The sequence below is a fragment of the Bombus impatiens genome, unplaced genomic scaffold (assembly GCF_000188095.3).
Source record: "Bombus impatiens unplaced genomic scaffold, BIMP_2.2 scf_0203, whole genome shotgun sequence".
Taxonomy (NCBI): Eukaryota; Metazoa; Arthropoda; class Insecta; order Hymenoptera; family Apidae; genus Bombus; species Bombus impatiens.
The window spans coordinates 744,828-768,849 of record NT_176622.1 but is presented as its reverse complement, the minus strand read 5'-3'; the positions used below and the strand labels follow the sequence as shown (position 1 = coordinate 768,849).

General features: G+C 39.4%; 1 protein-coding gene across 1 annotated transcript; it reads right to left on the bottom strand.

Annotated features, from left to right (window-relative positions):
- Positions 1-112: 112 nt before the first annotated feature.
- Positions 113-22,295, bottom strand: LOC100748521 (protein stoned-B). The gene is made up of 13 exons (XM_033319663.1): positions 21,846-22,295; positions 10,908-13,652; positions 10,176-10,793; positions 8,657-9,659; positions 8,351-8,519; positions 8,041-8,242; positions 7,329-7,823; positions 6,691-6,925; positions 6,365-6,533; positions 6,102-6,216; positions 5,622-5,940; positions 5,200-5,410; positions 113-4,954 (listed from the first exon to the last, which is right to left on the bottom strand). Exons 2-13 carry the CDS (start codon positions 13,617-13,619, stop codon positions 4,810-4,812), a joined length of 6,393 nt encoding a protein of 2,130 aa, XP_033175554.1. The 5' UTR covers positions 13,620-13,652; positions 21,846-22,295; the 3' UTR covers positions 113-4,809.
- Positions 22,296-24,022: the final 1,727 nt, after the last annotated feature.

Below are 24,022 nucleotides of genomic sequence, written 5' to 3'. Positions count from 1 at the left end.
CGAAAAATTTGTGGTGATACTAAATTTAAAAAAAGACTTTAAAAAATTGAGTGTTATCGGTATTAGTGTAATTTCAGCCGGTAAATGGTAGACTCAATAATGAGATTCTTATAAAATAATCGACTTCTAGTTAACCCAATTTCGTCCCTTAAACAATGTTATATTATTTATTGATACATAGAATTTATCAATAATACCATTAGCTAACAGTATTACACTTGTTTCTATTTCCTCGAAAATTTTCATTTTCTCGTTCCTTGCGTGTGTGTGTGTGGGTGTGTGTGTGTGTGCGCGCGTGTGTGTGTGTGTGTTTACGAAATTATAATACATATATATCAAAGAGCAAACTTGCCCTAATCATCTTTTCCTTTCTTCTTTGTCACTTGTCTACACCACAATTGGTTACTATTAGATTACAATTACAATTCATACGTACACGTATAATTACACATTACGACATTACATACATGTGTACCTGTATATATATATATATATGTATATATTTATATTTATATGTATATTTATATATTTATAAATTACAGATCGGAGATTAGAGGTACTTTATATCTCAATTTCTTTAGGGAATGTTTTCGCACTCTCGATCTTTTCTTTCTCCTTATATCTACTTCGAGATTTGATGCCAATCAAAATTATTCGTAACAATCGTTAAATCATTCGCAACAATCGTAACGAAACACTTTTTTCTTTATACTCGTTTCATGTGCTTTTCGAGATCAAACTTCGTAGATACACCACACTAACCATTAACGGAATCTCTAAAATGTTAATTAAGCTACATACCTACATAAGTAAACACGAATATAAACTAAAACAGTCATGCCTTTGCTTTTATAGGGTATTCAAAATGCTAAGGTATTTTATTTTTTGTAAATCATCGACGTTATTTTCGACTCCGTTCTTCGTTGATATTGCAGGTTATTGCGTTTGGTGAAGAGGTTGAAATGTTTAAATTTTATTGATCATAAATTTGCAAGAAACGATACAAATAAAATGAAATAAATATGGTATGTATGATTGATAACATTAATAGTTCTCAGCTGTTATAAAAGATTTACTCCTTAACGTTCGATAAAAAGCTCGACGGACGAAATCATCGGTCGATCTATCGTGGCCAAAAATGGCGTGGGAAGGTAAAAATGCAGTTTAAGGGGTTTCTGTTCCTTCATTGCTCGTTTCATACTACAACGGACGTTCTTTCTAAATTCTATTAATTACCGATCCTAGCACGACTCAATTAACTGTAATCTTTACAGACTCTCTTTACCTGTACAGAACATTTTGTTTCATTTTTTTCACTTAGTAATAATTGTAAGAACAACAACGACGTTACTAATTTCTCCTTTACAATTAATCATTAGAGAGCCGAGTTAACAGGATTATATCTAAAATCTACATAGCTTAATAATTACATGTATGTAAATGCGCGAATAAGTTTGACCTGGGATAGTGATATTTTTTTGGAGCAACAACGAATGGAGGTCGTACAGATTAAATTGAAATCTACCTTATCGACGCATTCTATCCCCAGTGATAATTTCAAAAGAAAACTAGTTAAAAGTCGAACACAATTATAAAACTCAAACATTTCAAAATGGTAAACGTTAATTCCTTTTCGAATCAACATTGGCAACAGAATTCATTTTCTTTCGCAAAACGCGTAACTATCTTTTATGAACTTAGGCACTCTTTCTGACGTGTATTATAATTAATTAATCGTTCTTCAGCGAGAGGTCTTTCGGTAATACAGGATGATTTATTCGATAAAATCGAACATTTTTGTAACATTGGATTAATAACTGATAAAGGATGATTCTTTTTAAAATAATACCTAAATAGCTACAAGGAAAATAAAATAAATTTTAGCTTTGTCCAAGATTAAAATTTTACTTACGACCTCCTCACAGGGACGAAAAATTTGCATGCTTCCCCTTGCTTTCATCCATTCATTCATTCACAGTCACGCTTATCAAACATCAATAGACTTGCCGATATCACACATAACCTCTAATTTGAATATCTTTCCTAAGATATCTATACATGCATCAGGTGTTTAAATAAACCTTTCCCTTTAAATACATAAATTGGATATCGCCTTCTTGGATATCGCACTAGAGTACGATATTACACGCAGTTGAGATCACGAGCTGGGAACGTCAGGTCCCGAGACGAATTTTTCCCGAAAAAAATCCTCTCGGGATCCATTTAATGTACCAACGCAAACAGACCGTCACGCCGCAAGTGGAAAAGCTTTGCACTGTTTCAAAGTACGCAATGTAACATTTTTACCTATGCAGTCTTGTAGATCAATTAATTGCTTAGTTATATTAATATTTTAGTTTTAAGAGAACATTATTTGCTGGCACTATTAAACGGTATTGTCTGATTGATGTACTTGATTGGATACATTGAAGAAAGTTTGAGACATAGTATAAACATAAGGCATAATATCGGGTTGTTCGAAAAGTTTACAGCGTTTTTATTTGGTAAATCTACAATAAACAACGAAACGTTTGAACACTTGCTGGTTCAAGTTGGATACTAAATAGAATCAAAGAGAAATACAAAAGATTCGTTAATAGAACAAACTTTTTTAGTGTAATTTTTACGAATCTTATTCGAAAGACATAAACAGTAAATGAAAAACTTTAAAAACCCACAAAAGCTATTTGATGGAATTCACCAGCAAAAGAAGAAATATTTTTCAAGAAAAATCTCGTGAAGTTACAAATGACGAATTCTAGTTAAATCTTTTTTAACTTTCGCTACGAATTTTTCGAACAACCTGATACGTTCATATTCGCATTGACACGGATCAGAGCGACAATCTATATATAACCGACGATATTAATTAGTAGCACGAATTGTCTATACGTTACTTGGCATGTCGGCAGACATTTTTCTACGCGTAATTGATTAGGATTATCATTAACCTAAATAGACTTAACATAACGTATGATCGGTGAATCAACACCTGACATGTCATACGATCGTCTTATGAGCTAAGGACTAGAATAGACTCTTCCGATTTCCTTTGCAGGATGAAAAATTTCTAACGAAAAATCGACAAAATCTCAACGGAAACTTACGTGTCTAGATCTTCGTTCATCTTATGTAAAATTATTAATAACATCTTTCGCATTGTTTATCCTACCTTATACATAGTTAAATAGATTTTTTTTGTTCATTTAGCCTTATCAGCTTTACGCAGAATACTTTGACGAGCCACCGTCTCGCGTCAACGGTGAAATTTTTGGGGGGAAAAATAGGAAAGAAAAAAAGCGTCGAACAAAAACTTACACACTAAGACTTATGTATATATGATTTGCAAAGCGTTTGAACATATTCTTGCAGCTCGCGTCGCGTACAAGAACAAAATGTTATTAAAGACTAGATTAATGAACTGTAATCTCCCATGCGTCGCGTTTACTATTATAATTACAAATAATATACGTTTCTCTCCTAACCTCTCTTGGCAAAAATTGTCGATACCATCTTTTTTTATTGTTATTTACTTACGTGTCTAATAACCGACGATTAATCTGAATAAACTACCTTTCGGTAAACGACTAGATAACATTTGATATAGATCATCTGCAAGCTCAAACGATGAGATATGCATCGCACGGTTCTTCCAAGTTATAACGACTTTCTTAATTAACAATTATTGTCCTCTGATCGTCGTGTTGATACGATAAAATCGTGAAATAAGCAAAACACTTCGGAGATATCGACTGCTGCAATTAGAATAAACAAAATTAATATAAAATATTCCAAATAAAATATATATTTTGATATTTTTATATCGGATAAATCCATGGAATGAAATAACAAAAATACTGTTTAACCAATTTTACATACCCAATTTACTAAATTTCTTCAATAACTAATAATCCGCTAATCCGACTTTGAAATAGTTTAAGCAGAGCAAAGCCTTTCACCGCGAGTGCGCATTACTACTTAGCAAGCTAAACTGAACGTAAAATCGGTATTGTCCTCCCTTACAAATTACTCCTTTCATACATACATTTCGTTAACTGTTATGCGTTATATTTAACACGCGTCGACGTTTAGCGTTTCACGGATCGCAGCCGCCACTAACGATTTAACCCACGCGAACCATTTATCCTGATTATATCTTCTTAGTATCGATGTGCGTTCGAAGATATCAAGGTTCATGTGTGACTTGCTTTGGTAAAAAGAGATTAACGTATAGAAACGAGTTTTTAAGATAAACGCGTTTAAAGATATGCGCACTCTGCAGTGCGATATTGCCAAGTACAATCACTTCATCATGCGTACAAAAGATTTGATTAAAATTCAAAACTTTGCTGATAGTGGAGAAATACAAGAGAATAACCTATTACTAAAATTACTTGGTGATAATTTGTAACTTTTATTGATGTAATAAATAATTGCCAACTTTCATTGCTTCGTTATTAAAACCACTTGAAAATTTGCAATTTTTATTAATATAATATAAAAAAAAGGGGCACACTTTTGACTGTGAAAGAATATGAAAAGGTCAAGATCGACTTTCTCGAATCTTAACTTTTTATCAGAGCACGTCACATACACTATTGCTTTTTATTAGGTTTTACGATTACTCCAATAACGTGTTGCGCTTGCTCGCGTGGAAATTGTCCATTCATTCGGAGCTGCAAATCGTGAAACGTCACGCGTCCAGTCACAGGCATCGTTTCGCTTTCTGTATATACCTTAGCATTAACAAGTAATTCTCCTTAAATTCCGTACGTGTTACAGGTTACCTTATGCAAGACTGATTTGGATTTAATCGGAGGAATCGGAATCTGATTCCGCGCCAGCGTCTGAAGCTTCTCCTTGTGTCTCCGGCGTCGTTTCCGGAATTTTTCGTGTGTAGGTCGCAGATAAGTATGCGCCTGGACCTTCTCCTTGCGTATGCTCGATTCCAACTCTGGTATACGACGAGTAATAATCATTTTTTTATTTATATATTATATTTGTATAGCTGTATGTTGTAAATTTTTGTCGCGTACTATATGTAGAGCATAGAGGAAACGCACGATAAGTCTGCCTCTTACCTCTTACAATTTTAAAATTAAAATACCAGTGCGATATTCTAATAAAAATACGATTGAAACCCGAAGTAAATGCGAAAGTTTAACATGTAAAATATTTATTATTGTCGGAGGATCGTACCTGTACTCGTGTCGCGACAAATTCCTGACGTATTTCTCTGGTGGAGTGTCGCTGTCGTGATTTTGAAAACTAACGCTTCTCGCTGTCGTGTGAGACACTTGGGTCGCTGGCATCGTGAATTCCACGTAACAGTACTCGGCTAAGTTCTCGGGAATCTGATCATAGGAAGTTAGGGCCATTCGACAGATCAATTGGTGTGTCGTGTATGCTCCTGTCAATGATATCATCGATATTATTCTACATTCGTATTTTATAGGATAAAGTAACTCTTCAGTTAAGACAACCAAAATGCAAACAATTATTATTCAAGACGTGTACGAGTCAGTTTGAAGCTCTTAATTCCTTAGAAAGGATTGTAGAAAAAAATATAAAAATAACCGGCTGCCTACATTAAGGTTGAACATCTATCACAAAGAAGGTACCTTGGCCTTCTTTCGGTAACCTAGGCATTCTCCAAACGATAGCGCGATGTTGATGCTCGTATTTTGCCTGACCGGACGTCACCTCCATCAGCTGAGGTTCCAAAGTATCAACCGCACCGAGAAATCTTTCGATACCCTTGATCTTTCCTGTTCTCCTATGAGCTGACTTAACGGATCCGTATCTGAAGTGTTTCTCCACCCTGAACAGGTAGATCCAGCACTCTGGAATGGGGAAACGTACCATCACGTCCTCGCAGGGCACCTGGCCCAGTTTTCTTGACGCGAATCCCGGCACCAGAATGTCCGCCCTCAGTTCTACCTGTTGATAATGAAAGAACGAGGTCAAAGAGAAAGAGGGTAAGCGTCGAACCAGAGGCCTAAAACTGCCAAAGCAGAAACGAGTATTGATATTCGACAAGAACAAGCAGCGTACGCAGTGTCGAGGTGCGCGCAAATTTTCTGGATGAAAAGTGACATTACCTTATTACCGGTAACGCACATTACGGCTTTAAGCTGGAGAGGAAGCTCTCTGTTTTTAGGAGGCCTTACTCGGAACCTCATAAGTTCGATATAGCATGCATCCGGTGGCTTGAACCTTCAAAAGGGTTAGTCAGGTGTTAATTGCAATTAGTCGTTAGTTAGCAGCAGTGTAGCTGTTGTTATTATCGTTTCAAGATAGAGTCTTATAAGTGGTTATCAAGAAGCTATTTTCAAAAATCGTTCGTTGCTCGTTGAAGACGTACTTTATAATTCTAGATTTTTCATATTCATCCTGTTGAACGCAGGAGTGGAACTCGACGTTCTCCAGACGGATCCATTCTTCGGTTACCACTGGAATTATATCATGTCTGCCTACTACCTCTTTCCCTTGGCGCCACATGTCGTTTATTCCCAATTCAACGTCAGGCATTCCTGAGGTAATGAAATTTCAATGAAAGTACTTTTATGGTAAAATAATTCCGAGGACAGATAAACGAAATCCTGGTGTCTATTGACTATAAATTAGAAATTCTATTGGAAATTTCTATGGTAATATGACGATAATTGTCAACAGTTGGCCAAAGCTTACCAGAGAGGAAGCCCAAGAAGAACAATCGAACACGCGCTATTTGCTTCTCGACCTGACCTTGCGCGTTCTGTTCCACGTACAATTCATCCACGACCGTAATCTGCACGTCTTCTGTCTTATAGCTGAGCGCCCGATCTCGATGAGCCGGCAATCTGAACAGAGCTTCCTCGATCGCGCAAGAGAACTGCTTCATATCTTCGTAGAGTTGAGAACCTAGTTTGAATAACTGAGAAATCTGTACAGAAAAGACCGAAGTCATTCAATGATAATAATTCTATGGTTTATTTTAATAATTGAAATTTTTCAATATTAGCTCATTAAGGATCGCCATTAAGGAACCACTAAAGAACAAGCAATGAAGTAATGTACAAAAAATACGTAATTTATATATGCGTATATAAAACACGTCATTGCATAATAGAACATTTGAAAATCTGACAATTCGAAAATTTGAAACTTTATTAGTTCGAAAGTTTAGAGATGCGAATCATCGAATGTTTGGAAACTTGAACAGTTGAAAATGGAACATTGCATCTAAGATCGAACCTTAGTGAGCATTCTATATTTTTGTCACTTGTCTACGTTATAAACTCTATTTCCAAAAAGCTGTACAATTCCGATATAAAGAGAAATTGCACCTGTGGCGCGTGTTCCACGGGAAGACCGAGCTTCCTTAGATCGCTTCCAAATTCTTTCACCCCCTGATAATCACCCTGAATGGCATACGCAGCAAATTGACTGAGTTTATTCGTTATCCTTTCCGCCTTTGTCACCTGGCCAGGTCGTACTCCAGGTCGTTCCTTGTAGAAAATGTATTGCAGCTTCACCGTGAATATTTTCCCGTATTGGTCAAATTGCTGTGCCCCGATGTCGGATATCGAGTAAGAAGGAACTAGAGGTAATTCTTGGAAGGGATCCTTGTCTTCTCTGCTGTTAAACAACTGGAGTACAGGATTGTCACCTTGGTAGACCAGTTTTATGAAGATCTTCTTCCAGAATCGTTGACCGGTTATCTTTTTCTTGTTAGGTTGGCGCAGGTGCATGTCCCAGCCGTCACCGGTGTACGTCACTCTTGGGAAGTCTTCCAAAGGTTGGCTAACGTCTTCGTCAAATAGGGGAGTCGGAGGAGTTTCCTAGTATCAGATAAAAGCAAATAACAATATACAATATACTATACAATGTAATGCATATAATAAACAACTAGTTTTATTAATTTTATCAGAAACATAGACGTAGTTATAGAGTATTTTAACAACAAAGAATTTTCAGCTTAGTTTATATTTAAAAAGGCACGTATAATGTCGAATGAAGATTATGAGATTCAATTTTCAAAAACGATGTTTATAATACCTGAGAATCTGTCCTGGTCAGTTCAGCAGGTTGAGCAGTTTCCGTAGTGGGAATAGCGTCCTGTGCGAATCCTGACTTGTCGAAGGGATTGAATCGTGGTGAGGTATCTGTGTAAGCTGTGTTTTGCGGACTCTTTGGTGGTGGCGCTAGCACGGGGACAGCTCCTCCTTCGATTGCTCCGCCTTGATCATCCTCTTTTGGTCTATGGGTACAAAATACATTAGCCAAACGACGATACTTATATTTATTAATATTTATTTGATATTTATTATATATTTATTAATTGGTTATTTGATATATCGGTGCTTACTTAATGAATACACTGAAATCTGGTCCCGCATCCGAATCTACAGAGTCGGTTCTCTTTACATTTGTCTCTGGTGGTGGTGCTGTCATACTCAGGAACGAGTCAAACCCATCAGCCTCTCCAAATCCAGTCACTGCTGTCTCTGACCCGGTCGCAGACGAATCACCCCAAACTAAATACACAGTAAAGAGTCAAATAAATGTAAATCTAAATATACAATACATAAAAGAAAATATGTGTAATTTCTATCCATAAAAACTTATTATTTGATCCGCAAGCTTACAGAAAATTACAAGAAAATTCTTTTACCATCGCTAGACGTGTCCATGGCGGTAGGCCCGCCACCAAAGGCATCCAAGAAAGGATCTCCAGCGTTGGTTTCCTGCTCCGCAGCTTTATCAAACTTCGAAGCAAAAATATCAAACGCATCGCCGGTACCCTCGATAACTTTCGTAGTTGCTGCAAAGTTATCCAACTGCTCTTCGGGCTTATACGCTTCGCTGATGGGAAATTCAGCTCCCGGAGTCGGACTGGTCGATGTCATGCCACTGATATCTTTCGTAGGTTCTTCGAAATCACCAAGTAAATCAGAAGCAAATGGTCCATTGGACTGAGCGGATGACGCATTCATTTCCGTGCTTGCGAACAGAGGTTGCGTGCCAGGCGTTTGCATGGATGTCGTGAAATGCGAGGCCGTGGTATCTATGGTACCAAATGGTCCAGAAGACATCGTATCGGCAACAGAAAAGAACGCAGACTCGGTAGTCATCGTGGACAATTGCTCAGTGCCGCTGGTAGCGAATAATTCAGCCCCAGCTGTCGACGATTGCATAGTTTCTGAGACAACAGGGGATTCCGCAGCGAAATCTAAATCAATACCAGTTTTCTCCGTGTCGCTTCCAACAACTCCGGTCGTGGACGCTATAGATGGTCTCTTTTCACTTGTTACAGAAGCAGTTTCCGGGAAATCTGACTTAAAGGCATCCTCAGCCTGAATAGGAGATGCCTCTTGCTCTGTAATGCTGACGAATGGATTGTCCTGGCCAGTGGCACTGATCAAGGATACTCCTGTTACCAAACTGGTGGCGTCTTCGGTGTTTATCGACGTGGAGAAGATGGTAGTGGTCGTCGTCTCTGTATTAGGTGCGTCAAGGAGATCCAGGATGTCACGATTCTTCGATGGCTCTGCTACTTTGCTGTCGTCGGACATTAGGTCTGGCACGTTCGAATCCACGTCCAGGAAGTCGGCGAAACTGTGCTCCGGAGTTGGCGATGGAGAGTGCATTAACGTTGGACTGGGTGTTCTTGTTGCCTGCAATTAACGATCAAGATGAAACGAACCAAAGTTTGACAGATAACAATTTTGATTTTGATTTATCCGGTAATGATTTATATACAAGATGGTACACATCATTTTTACCTAACAATTGCATAAGAAACTGCATGTGGAAAATGGTCTTCTCGCTGATATGTCTATGTTGTCAAGGTCAATGTCCTGAGTAACTACGCTTCTACTTGAAAGATACGTATATATCAAAATATTCTTAACACGCATCTTTTAACAATTTCACTAGGTTTGAGTCAGGTAATAAATAAAAAAAACTGTAACTGTAAACCGTCGCTATAAGGAAATAACTGCTCTCTTTCATAATTTTCATAATTAATAATCGATGGAAACTAACTCTACATGTTCTTTCATTTGAAAAATGATCATGCAGAATAGTACGTGTCACACCCAATGACCCTGATACTCATTAGTCAGGGGAATATCCTGACAACGCTCAAGTTCTCGAAGTATATAATTATCATTTATCTCACTATAACGAACCTGTAATCGATCCAGGAGATGATTAGAAGTAGCATCCATAGCTCCAGTAACCGACAAGATCAAGTCTTTGGTGTTTTTAGGAGGCGCCGGTGGTTGAGGTCTCGGTGGAGGCGGCCTCGACGGTGCAGTCTTGCCATTTTTGGGTTGAACTGGCGTCACAGGCACCACCGGAGACGGCGGAGGTGCAGACTGCAACTCTTGACCGAAAAGTTCGTCAGTCGCTTGAGTAGAGATCGGCGCGTCGAACAGATTCGTGCTCGACTCGCTGACAGTCGTCTGAAAAATGTTCGCGGATTGACCAGAGAATATGTTAGATGCCGTAGTGTCGGTAGTAGTAGCTTCGAAACCAGTGCTAGGTGCAGTGGTCTCCGTGGCGAAAGAAGCGAAAGGGTTCGTCGAGTCGACTGTAATGGCTGATTGATAAGATTGGTCTGCTGCAAAATTCAGGAAAGGATTCTCTCCTCCTGCGGCTGCTTCCGTGTCCGCGAAGTCCTGGAGGAAAGGATTCGACGGTTGGCTAGTTTTCCTGTCGTTGGACTCGACACTGTAGTCGTCCATCAAGAAAGGGTTTCCACCTTTGGAATCCATGTTGCTCGATCGAAAGGTTAATGGACCAGCTTAAACGTTGCTTAAAATATTCTTTGGTACAGTACTTTCTAATATATAATTGCGCAGATCGCTTAGCAGAGAGTCTTTTACTGGGAAGAGAAGGAGGATAGATTAGATCTTCTATTCCTGCATTAATTCAGATTCGAGTATCTTCAGTTCAGTTTTTCCTGGCCCCAAGGTAGCGAAACTGGTGTCGAAAGGATCCACGTCCTCTCCTAAACCGAAGTCGTCGTTCTGCAAAGGAGTAAGTACTTTGGCTCCAGGATCTTGGTCGTCGATGCACAAATAATCTGCTGTTTCCTTCTTTTCCTCGGCTCTGGGATCAAAGTCAGGATCAACCTCCGGAATGCTAGTTTTAATGATCGCTGTGAATGCGATAGGAACAGGACGAACGGGCAGCTCTCCGGGAATTTGCTGCAGTTCGCTTTCGAGAATCTTCAGCTCCGCTTTACCAGGAAGAATATTAGTGGCGATAGAAGTGTCGAAAGGATCGTTGTAGGAAATCTCTTCTTCTTCTTCGATGGGCTTCGACTCGATTCTTGGCGTCAGAGGCTTCGCGTCCACCTCGATCTTCTCGTCCAGCAAACTCTCCTGCCTCTGCTGCAGTTTCGGTTTCCTCTGTTCCTCGAACTTCTTCAACACAGAGTCCTGAAGCTCGGCGATTTTCAAATTGTTCGGCCTGATAGAACTAGCTGTGAAATCGCTCTGTCTTCTTACAGGTTCCCCTTCGGCTCGCGGATCAAAATCGTGGTCGCTCAGGCTATGAGGTAACTTTGACTCCTGTTTCAACAATTCTGACTCGATCAACTTCAATTCTGTCTTTCCGGGAGCTACCTTGGCCACGAAACTGGTATCGAAAGGATCCACATCAGCTTCCTCCTCCTGTATAGGTAACAAGTCGTCGATAGATTTCTGAGAATAATAAGGTGTCAGAGGTTTCGAAGGTAGAGCTTTCTCTTCTTCGGTGGTTGTCAGTAGGTCTGGACGTTTGGATGGTGTAGGCAGTTCGAAAGCAACGGTCTTCGAAGGTGCTAGTTCTAGCACCTCTGGCCTCGAAGATCTTCGTCCACGGTCGCCAACCTCGCCAGTATCTTCTTCTTCTTCGAATTCAACCTGAAAGATTGGTTTAACAGACGCTGTTGGAAGAGGAGGCCTTGGCGGTAGCTTGGATACGGTAATGTCAACCGGAACAGCTGGCTGCTGCTCGTCCTTTCTTGGATCGAAATCGTCGTCGTCCAGAGAATTAGAAAGATTAGGTTGTTCACCAAGCAACTCTTTCTCGAGGAACTTCAACTCTGTCTTTCCAGGAGGAATTTCTTTGATAGCAGAGGTGTCGAAAGGGTCTACGTAGCTGAGATCTTCTACCGGAGCTATAGGTTCCTCCGCAAGTTGACTCAGATCGGTTGTAGATCCTCCTAGAAGATCCTTCTTAGCTTGCAAATTACTGGTCTTTGCTCTGAGCTCTTCTTTCAGCAAACCTGTCTCATAGTCTCTGTTCAATCCAGCTGGATCGGTCAAGGATATCGTCACCTCTGAAACAGGAAGTTCCTCTAGTTCTTTCTCGATGAACTTTAACTCTGTCTTACCAGGAAGAATATTCTCGGCGAAAGTAGTGTCGAACGGATCTTCTTCGTCGACGAAAGTAGCTGCCTCGAAGCTTGCTTCTATTATCTCGGCTTGGAAGTCTACAGCCACCGGTTCCTTAGTTTTGAAAGGATCGTCAGCCTCCTCGAGACGTACCGGCTCATCTGGCGCTGCGTCTAAATCGAACTCCGCGTCGTCCAAGTCAGGAATCTCCTCTAAGATCGTTTTCTCTTTCAATATTTCGAACTCAGAAATATCCAAAGGTCCGTTAGACGATTTGTTCTCCGCAACGTTCTCTTGATGCACAGCCGGGCTGACTGGCCTTGGTAGAACCGGAGGAAGCTTCGTAAGATCGACAGGAATATCAGGAAGGTCGCTGTCGTCGTCCAGCAAAGTCTTAGTCGCGTCCACAGGCTCCGCGACTACGCTGCTACTCTCCGCAAGCTGCTCAGATTCCTCGAAGTCATCCAATAATAAATCTTGTTGCAGTCTAGGCCGCCTGCCTCTCGTGATCTTGCACGAACTCACGTAATCGACTCTTCCGGAGAGGACCTCTACCGCGTTCCCTAAACTGACCAATCTGTTCCCCTTCTTATCTACTGTTTTTAGTACTTTGTCCGCGTTTGTAGTGTCGAACGGGTCGTCGCCGGCCTCCTCCTCGGTTGGACTGTCGGGAATGTAAGCTAGTTGAACGTCGATATTCTGCAGAACGTCAACGTAGGTCGTATCGAATACGTCTTCGTCGGCGGAGTCTTCGTGTTCATCCTCGTCGTCGGGAAGTTCGACGAGACCGTCCTCGTTAACCAGAGGCTTGTCTTCTTTCTTTTTTCCCTTTCCCTCGAAGTCCGGTGGTTCACCTTCGATCGGATTACCTTCCTCGTCGAAACCTACCCACTTCTTCGAAGAAAACTTTTTACCAGGATCTTCCTGGTCCTCCTCTTCTTCCTCTTTCTTCTCGTTTTCTAGCGGCGGCTTCCGTTGGAAGAAGGAGGTGGATTTTATACGATCGAGATCTCCCTGTGTCTTCTTGAGGATCGAGTCGACTCCGGCCGTCAACGCCTCGAATTTCTTCCACTCGTCGGAGCTGGCGTTGCTGGCCTGCTCGCCGGATTGCTCGGCTTTCTGCTGGGCTTCCGCCCGCTCGCGCCTGTAACGCTCGAGCTCCTCCGGGTCGAACTCGTCCTCCTCTGCCCCCTTCTTGCCCTTCTTCGGCTTTTTCTTCTTCTTCAGGCCCTTGGCTAGCTTGTGCATCCTCTAAGAGCTACCGTGGAACAAGCGAGGCCTCTGCAATCGGTATTCATACTTTTCGTTAGTCTGCCTCCGAAGGTTCAAGCTTTAACCCATTGGCACACCGTGTTTTTCGAACGTCTTAAACGTCGTTATCGCCTTCGGCTTCCTTTTTCTTCTCTATCTGTACGAAAGGTGCCAAGCGATAGTAACACGAATTTTTATGAATTTATACGCCAAACCAAACGTTGTACGCGCCATGCAAGAACCACGCTGATCAACTTCATGGAGAAAGATGACGATACCACAGGGATATTACTTCTGAAGCTGAGCTCAGAATTTAGAATCATCTATCTGTCGGTTGTGCCACGATACAACTTATCGTTTCACACGAGTCGAGTTGATTAGTTTGGCTTCTGAGGGGATCATACTTATAGTCTTCCTCAGACTGCTTAATAACTGTGCATGCCAATGGGTTATTAGCACGTTCGCTACCAACGTATACAGTCATTCACAAAAATCTTGCTCACGTTGACTCGATAAACGTATAGAATACTCGTTTGTACCAAAACAGATTCCAACTTCATACGTTATTTTAAACTGTAAATTATATTAATATTCCGCGAGTATCTTATCTTCTCTTCAATTTCATTTCCTTGATGGAGAATATATACGCTATATACCGAAATATCGAAATGAAATTTCACGTTTCTTTTACCAACTATACATATAGGAAAATTTAATGCGAATAATAATAGTCTTATCACAAGAAGTACGAAGACTTTCGTAACTCGCTTTTTGAAAATCGACGAATACAAATGTAAGCTTCGCCTGTATCTGGTCATCGAGTATATTGTACAGAAATACAAGAAACAAAACGCGATCGATAACAGTAGCGAACGTGTTCAAACCTTTTTCTCACGAGAAACCCTTTTTCCGTGTGTTTTCTTTTTAGGAGAAGGTCTTAGGTTTTGTAACGATAGCGATACGAAATCATAGGAGAACGATATTTTCAATTAGAAAAGATTTAGATTCGCGCGATTATTACAGGTGCTTTCATGCAGATTTCGCCATTATGTGCAATTCTAAACGATCCACAGTGACCAAGGGTAGTCGCAGCAACACTATAATAATACTCTATACGCGTTCTATGCAATCGTCGAGTATCATCGACGATCGATCGATCGGTGCAGGAAGAGGGCAACGCGAACAGCAAGCTGCAAGTGCGAAGCGTGCGATGCGAGTGACATGCGTGTGCTCGCGAATGAAACGACAACACCCACGCGACGTTTCAGGCTACTTTGCCGAATCCTCGAATACTTGTTGCACACTACCGATCTTTATTTAGTCGGTCGCTCTTTATAACCGTGCTAAATTCGTCCACTTCTTTTTTAACGCGTGCACGCCGCGAAACACGTCGCTCTATGCGCTCGTTCATCTTTCCGCGTCGAACTCTCGAAACGATGTCGTACACGTATCGATGTATACGACGCGAGCAACGTTATTATTAACTGATTTACTCAGTCAGTCGTACGAAAATCTACATACTCCTGATGAATTCTGTGCGTTCGACTAAATGCAAAGAAATGGAAAACGCATTTGGTCACAGAATGATTTGTACTGTAACTATCGACCATAACAATTTATATCTAAGCGATGTACGTAGACTTTTGCAAGTGACTGTAGGTCGTTTAAATTCCACATATCGGTGGGACAACTCTTTCTTCGTAGTAACTCTTTCTCTTCTTCCTCTTCGTTGCATGTAAATAACGGATTTCAAGCAAGAGCAGCGTGTCACCGTTGAATTCTTCACGTGCGGACTGTCCACAGAAGGCTATAGAATGTTTGCAGAGATGACATGGTTCACAAGAGCAATGTGCACAAATGCACGAAGAAGTTTAAAGAAGAGAAAACCAACATCGGAGACAAACCAGCGTCGGGCAGCAGCCTGTCTTTACGAGCCTTATGGTCCTTGATACGTTTCTAATCGCTTAGTACAGTTACCATTAGCTTGCTTAACGGTAAGCTTCGACTATTAACCGATTTTATCACTTCGCCACGTCGCTTTCATCTACTGTATCCTCTGATTTAGTCTAATTAGACTCAGACCTGAAATAAGATCGATTCGAATATATATATAGTTATGGGATCGAAACGAGAAAGACGAAGGACAAAGGCCGTCGAGTTTCACGGAGGACAAAGCTGTCGTTATCTGCAATTTTTCTCTCTGTCTGATAAAAATGAAACGTTCGATTTGGACGGTCGTGTACGCGTAATGGGATCGTTGCCAGAACAGTTCGATCGATCAGCAGTACCGTACAACCGTGACCATTTTACCCTTCCTGTTGGCCTTTCACAACGCTCCTCCGTAGCGGTATTGCTGAGAAAATGCCAGAAATCTTGTCTCTTTCCTTGTATATTTTATCAGTGCTTGGTTTTAGGTCAATGAGTCTGTATCATCACATAATAGAAATCGCATTCGTGTCTCGTCTTTTCTGCGTCTGATGTTGCGTACACGTAACATCGTTCTTCTATAAAATACTAATTGACTAAACGATAAATGTGTAATATATGGTTTCTGTGGTCCCAAATCTTGCCACATTACGTCTACTTGATAAAGCCAACCAAGAACATGTGTTGCTTTAATAATTAATAAAAAGCGCTAAATACCTAAAGGAATACTACAAGGACATAACAACACGTAATTGTATAATATCGGCTAAAACTTTTTAAAATACCGCTTTTGGAAGATAACATGAAAGATCTATCCGCTTTGTAACTTGAAATTAAGTATCTGGTCTGAGATTATCCGAAGTTAATCTCAAATCTCAGTACATTGTGTCTTCTTCATAAAACCACTCCAAAAAATATATTTCTATTGCCAATAGTTAATGAACAGAGAGGAGAAAACTGTTCTCATATACTAAACGAACGTTGTGGGTTGAAAAGATCATATATTTTTACGCGATACTACGTATCTTCTAAACAGATAGAACAAAGTTGTGCAACACGCGAATATCCCTTGCTAGTCGAGCGTACACCACGATCTATATCGTTGATAAGAGGCTTAAAGTCTTACGCGACAGTCATAGTTAGCATATTAATCCGTTACGAATGGGCAATTTAATTAACATCAGTGTAAGCTATATATCTTTCGACAACGATGTCCATCTGTGCCATAATTTTAATTGCCAACGACGCATTGGGATTATTCTTCCAGAAATATAGAGACAGTTGTTTGCTACAACTATTTAAATAATTGAATAATTGGACTAAGTGTCTGTAGATTCTTACGAATGTTTGGTAGAATTTAGGTTTTATTTGTACTTTAACTCTGTCGAGGACCTCAAATTTAGGAAATACTTTAGAATACATCCAACCTCCATTATATCATACCTAATTTTAATCGCTATCTTTGTACTAGGTACTTCAAGAATTGTTCACACATATAAAGTATAAATATGATTATAAATATAAAGTAAATACAGGTAGCAACATACTTTACAATTACTAGGACACAAATGCACAAATAGAACTGCACACAGGTAGAATTTTAATCTAATATCTCATCCTCCTATATTTTCGTTTCTTTATCTGGAAAATTATTGGAATAGTATTTCGATCCTAATATCTTCCAATCTTTCTTATTACGATTTTAACCATATTTGGTACATCTCAATATCTTGACGAATTATTAATACTTGAAATGACAAGATCAGAGAGTAAATTACGTTCTTCGAACTTAAGAAATTTGCAAACAACCGAGAACCACAATTGACGAACGACATGGCAATTAAATCGACACCGTCGCAAGTCGACGAGTTACCAACGAGCAAAAGGGACCGACATAGTGTACGAAACAGAATTTCATCGATAATTGGGGGAGCAGGAGAGAGCACGTGCTCCAGATTACCGCAGGGTGGTCGTGTCGAGGCTGGTGTGCTAACAAACTCAACGACTATCGCAGCTCACCCCAACTAAAACCGATATCATCGTTAGAGTACACCTGCATGCAACCCAGGAAACTGTAATCGATAACGGTTGAGAAATCGGCAATCTCACCTACGACCACTGTTCTAGTTCTACGACTCCACGAAGACGAGAATTCTGTTCTGTTTAATTCGATCGAACGAAGGATATCAGGTCATTCCACAAATAATCCCGCTCCTCTATTTTGCATCTGATTTCTCGACTTCGAATTTCTAAGATAGAAAAGTTTGGTACGGTAATTCCTGAAATTTACAATTAACAATTAGAAAGATCATGAACAGCGTTAATAGCATTAAATGTGATAAGAAAGATGATTATAAATCGAGGAATTTTGATAAGCAATAATATGAAAAAATAATATATCAAATACGTATCTTTTAACATTGTTGTATATTATATCTTATTTTCTTCTTCTTTCTGTTGCATTTATCTATGAACATATCTTGTTACCTAGTATTGTTATTTTTTTATCCTAACTCCATCTTTTACTATAGTCTGTAATATGTAAATACACGTACAAAGTTTGCTGTTAATTACAAATAAATATCATTATTGTTAATATATAAAATATCCAAAATATAGTACGTATTGCAACAATCGATAAATCAAATGAATGCCCATATCTGCAATATTTTTAGTCGTCTTCGTTAAAATATAAATTTGTATAAATATCTGTATTTTAATCAACAGAATGATCAGCCATACACATTAAACAAAATTTGACAAAGCATTTAATATAATATAATTGAGATGCGTCACCTTAATCAGATAGTATAAACAATTAAAAAATATACAAGAAAATTGAATCTCAAAGAGGTAACCGAATATTTTCCATCGCAATTTTACAATTTCTGAAAGCAGAAATTAAAAATGATAAGTGAGGTAAATTGTAAAAATAGCGCCAGAAAAGATCAGATAAGGTATTATCTGCCGATAAGTACGACAAACTTTTTTACGTCTTAATATAAACGTTGATATTTGATATTATTGATAAATATTGAACGCTATCTAATTGCAATCGGATATAAAGTACTTTTATGTTTTGAAGTTGCACATGTGAGTACAAAATTACTTATGGTACGATCTGGCGTAACTTAAATTAAACGAAAGTCCAGCTTGAAAGCCAACGAAAGTTTCACCAAAGAATAAAAAGTTGAGATGAAATCTTAAGAATTGCAAGGGACCTTCATAGAGTTTCGTCCTGCTGCAAATAAGCTTTTCAAACTTTCAGCGTTTCCCAGTGGAACTTGATCGTGACGATTGATTGTATTCTTTGCTTTTCATATAGCTTTTCAATTTTCAATCAACGAAGATCTGGTCGATGAAGTTAACGTTAAATTTAAGAAACGATCGATGATAATATCGTGAGATGATCTCAATGCCTGACACGATAAGGTATATTCTTATCTCCGGCATCTAGATAATTAAATTTGGTTCGAACAGCGTCACCAGGTGAACAGAAATTATCGACCAGTGCCGTTCGTGCCTTTGCACACAGAATCGACAGCAACACTTGTTACCAGAGTTAATTACCAGCTACTATCAAACCTCTGTATCAATCATTTATTTAAACGAAGTTCCTTCTATGACCCCTAACCTCAAAATGTGGGAAGAGATTTACCAAAAATTCTATTTCTGTTTTAGAAACTCTAGCTTACAGAATGGAGAACAATCGAACCTCGATTTAACCTCAATATATATTTAGATATAGAGATACGTGAGAAATCTTATTACTGTTTCTAGCTTACAGGATAGAAAATGATTTAATTTCAAAATTTAGCAAGAGACTCATCAAAAATTGTATTACTGTTTTGGAGATTCTAGCATATGGGATAGAGGACGATTCAACTTCAAAACTTAGGTAGAGACTTATCAAAGATAGACTTATCAAAGATTTGTGTTTCAGAATTTCTAACTTACGGGATGATAAACAATTGAAGCTCAATTTAACCTCAAAATTTAGGACAGACTTATCAAAAATTCTATTTCTGTGCCAGAGATTCTAACTTACAGAATGGCGAACGATTTAACCTCAAAATTTAGGAAGAGACTTATCAAAAATTCTATTTGTTTCAAAGGTTCTAGCTTACAGGATGGGAAACAACTCAACCTGAAAATTTTAGAAATATTATCAAAAATATACAAAGAGATTTACCAGAATTTGTCTTAGAGATTTTCATTGCAAGGTGGAGAACAATTTAACCTGAATTTAATTCCAAAATCTGACATGTTTTTTCTATGACTCTTAACCTCACAGTTTAGAAAGAGATATAGCTAACATTTTGTTTTTCGTAGATTCTAGGTTACAGGATGGAGAACAGTGTCACGGTATATGGTTGAGTTGTCGACTGAAAAATTTAAGGAAGGGGTCTAGCGGAGTGAAATCCAATAGAGGAGAAAAATGGTGCGCGTGCCGATTTATATTTAGAAAATTCAAACCCCATATGAAATCCAGCGTCGCTCCAATGCTCGAACACTGTACGTGGTCTTAACACATTCGCTGGCATTGATTCATTAACTTAATTAATGCTGCTAATACAATTATTGCATTTTCATTCTTGTTAATTCGGATTCACGATTAATATTCTTTTCACAGAACATACTGAAGCAAACATTATTTTGATTGTTCTTATTTTAGCAGTGAACACAATTGCGTAACGTCAAAGATTATAATACACTCGAGTTTGGGAAGATATACATTAATCATGATTTTTTAAATAGAATATACAGTTCCATTTATAACGAGATTCTATGTTCAAATAAGCTTCACTGGTATACAAAATTAAGCGGTGAAACAAATTTCTATGCATATTCCATTTCATAACGTTTATAAAAAAACACGAAATTGCATAAACATTCACAGTCTATTCATAAGGATTAAGAAAAGTAAAAGAAGAAATGGCAAACCCATGGATGGGTAATCATATTTCACTGGCAACAAATATGTTAAATAGATATTCTACTATTCCTCAGTTGTACAATAATATTCTACCCAACAACATTCCGCCACATAACGTTTCCAAAAATAAGAAAATAAAGATCTGTATAAAACAAGAAATTCCGTCCCATAAAATCCACTCTACGAGGCAATTGCGCATATTTAGAATCTTATTTGATACAACGTAGAAGAGCCAAGTCGACGAGCACCGATACATATTGCAAGTCGTTGAAGAACAATAGAGCACGATATCTGTTCTTCGTAGGAGAGTAGCTTGAGTTTCTGACGTAATTGAATAAAAGTTTCGGCGAAGAGCATTGCTGCAATATGCCGAACATTTGTCCACCGGATTTACCGAGGCGCACGCGTAATACCGGCACGGACGATGCTCTATACTCGACCAGTTTTATCACCTGTCTTACGACGATATAATTCGACAACCGTTCGATTTCAAATCGTTACTCCATTCTATTCCAGGCGTCCACCATCGAGACTCCAGGCTGAAACGGAGAATTCGATTACAAAGAGGAAAGCGAAAGGTGAACATCGAATGGATGTGAGAACGTAACAAGCCCGATGCATAATCGAAACACGAAGCACGTATCCGATGGTAAATTCGCGAGGGATGACAGAAAGGAGGAAACGCGAGGCGTATCGACCAAGTCAGTTCTCAATGGGCAGCTTCATTATCGTCTTAGCAACTATCATTGCTGCGTCAGCGTTATGTACGAAGCCACAATCGGTCTAGAATATTTCTACGTATTATAGTACACGAAATGCTTCTTTTTAGTTTACGTGTCTTTCATTAAATCGGCCTGGAACGTACCAAAGCCGTCGTAGATATACCGAGACACTTTGTTTCCCTAGACATTGCCACCTCTAACACTATGACACAGTCTTCGCGTTCAATCGATTCTACTATATTCTAGAGATTATAGGATAGACAAGACATCTACGAGACATTCAAGATCATCCGTCTATGATTAGATCGATTCTATCTAAGGTGTTTTGTTCGAGAGGCGCAACCGGAAACCTTCTCGAGGAAACTGTGAAAGCGGCCAGACGAACCCCGCAAACGAAATAGCCAGGATGCAAAGAAACAAGTGGAGAGGCCATAACGTCTGTCTGTCACTGTGACAAAGCAGAGGAACGTGTTAAAAATTCAGAGTGCAGATCGTTCAGGCGAGCGAAGCGAAACGTATTAGAACGCGGATCAATCGGAGGAAGCGTAGGTGTCGTGTCACGGCGGCCACGTTTCGCTCTGGTTTTCGCGGCGCTATACACCTACGTTTGAGAAAAATCTTTCGGCTAGTTGTACTTACGATTCCAGCCTCGTCAGCCACATCGGTACGACGCACATTTTTTTCGAGTCATCCCGCGGTCGAGATTTCTCTGTGTTTCTTTTGGTCGCCGGTGAGATGAATCGTCGAAGCACACACTCGGAGGAACGAGCACCGGAAGAAGGAAGAAGAGTGATACAGAAGATGACGGAGGATGAAATTGAACTGATACCAGTGTGGCAGATATCGAATACGATCGAAGAAGAGAAGAGTGTCCAGTTAGAGAGAGACTCTCTGAGGAGGGGGAGAGAGGAAGAACGACGTCGAAGAGGAAATCAGCGAATAACGTTCGCCGGGTGACGAGGGAAGCTCGCGGGAACGTGAAGAAGACGGACCGTGGGCTCTAGCTACGAGTTACGTTTTCCCTTTGGTCTGGAAAACAGGAAACAGCGGGCGTGGAGAGCTGCGAAGGCCCTGCCGAAAGCGAAGCCGACTCACCTCGTACTCTCCTGCGGGTCGAGCTATTTCCAGCATCGATCCGTTTCGCGGAGAAGAAACATGCGCGTAGAAACGACGACGACCACCGCCCCCGACGCCCCTTAACGTAGCCCTCCCCACTTCCATAACGTGCCCCTTCTCCCTCTCCTAGCCACCCTTCGCTAGCGACGGCCTCAAAACGCGAACACGTTCGCGGATACCAAATTCTTCACCATCGATCTGTCCCTACTAACTTTCCACCTTCTTTACAGCTTCTTGCGAAATATCGAACGATGCGCAACTGGTCCGCTGGATCTTTAGAATTTTTACTCGAACACGTTCGTGGTTCCCTTGGTGATTTCGTTACGTGGTGTGTCTATAAGGTTCCATATACAGTGGTGTACATCAAGAAGTTCATCAAAGAAGAAGAAGGGGCACTATAATTTTATAAAATGGATTTATATTAAATGAGAGCAATGCATAGACATTAGGTTATCTCATAAGTAGTGCGTCGTCGTCGGCTTTCATATTGCTAGATGAAAATAAACAATTACCTTCGAGCGATCGATCAGTGATGAATTTTCTCGTACGTTTTATAATCCACTATCTATTTCCACGATGCTTTCTATTCCAGTTCTTTAAAACTATAGTAACTAATCCTACTGTTTTTTGAACTTAACTCTCAGAAAAACCACATTACTTATGGAATGACCAATACGATATACAATAGAATGAATTTTTGGGAAAAGAGGTACTAAAATTCGTAAGTAGCATATGAATTTTAAACTCTCTTTCATCCGCCACTGTCTATTCTTATTACTCGTGACTGTTGTCTTATATTTCTATATACTTCAATCTATATAGGAATTTTGCTATTGTGATCTTTCCTACATGTAATCTTTCCTAGTTTCATTTCCTCCATTTTAAGTAAGTTTACTTTTTACCTATCATTTGATCTGATAGATCCATCAAGAAACGTATAATATAGCGACTGAAGCTTGGAAACTTGCGCAGAGAATGATTTCACTTATTGATTCTCCAATCTTGGTTTATTAATTGAAAAGATCCAAAGCGTGCCGAGGCCACCGTTAGCCACCATCCGTTTCGCGTCGTCGTGCTATTCTTTTGTGTTGATAAGCTGCTTTTTTTCAGTACACTAATCAGTATAAGAATAGTGGACTAATTTTCATACTAAAAGATGAGGAATATGTATGATCCGTAATAGACTTACAGCGTATGCAGGTAACTTTGAAGGTTATGTGTTTCACGTGTATGTGCTCGAAAAGATGTCATGCAATTTTGTGGATTGAGATAGGACGCAGGAGTTCCTATGAATGGTGATTTTTTTCAAGGAGATTGAAAATAGAAAAAACACGTTCGTGGTGCACAGGGGTGAATATATCTCCTGAGTAGTCAGTTTTATTGCTGGAATTGCTGCCGAATTTCCGCAATTCGTGTGGATCTTTCTGAAAAAGATTGCAAGCATTCGTCGTCGATATACAAGGTTCGTCGGATTTAACCCCGTTATGATCATTCTCGACTAATTATATTTTTCTAACCTTAAAAACTATCTTCGGTTTGAACAAAATATGAAAGAAGTTTTATTGGTATGTACGAATTTTATATTAACCTTACTGTTCCCTTTACTCCTTCAGACATCTTCTTTCTTGAAACACTTCGTTCATAAAAAGCATAGAATATACAAAATAATATTGAATACTAAAATCAAAAACTATTCATGT

Excerpts from the sequence above, each read along its gene's own strand:
- LOC100748521 (XM_033319663.1), bottom strand. The coding sequence starts at position 13,619 with ATGCACAAGCTAGCCAAGGGCCTGAAGAAGAAGAAAAAGCCGAAGAAG. Across the intron at positions 8,243-8,350 it reads GATTTCAGTGTATTCATTAA|ACCAAAAGAGGATGATCAAG; the intron begins GTAAGCACCGAT and ends TTGTACCCATAG. Across the intron at positions 5,941-6,101 it reads TGTGCGTTACCGGTAATAAG|GTAGAACTGAGGGCGGACAT; the intron begins GTAATGTCACTT and ends CATTATCAACAG.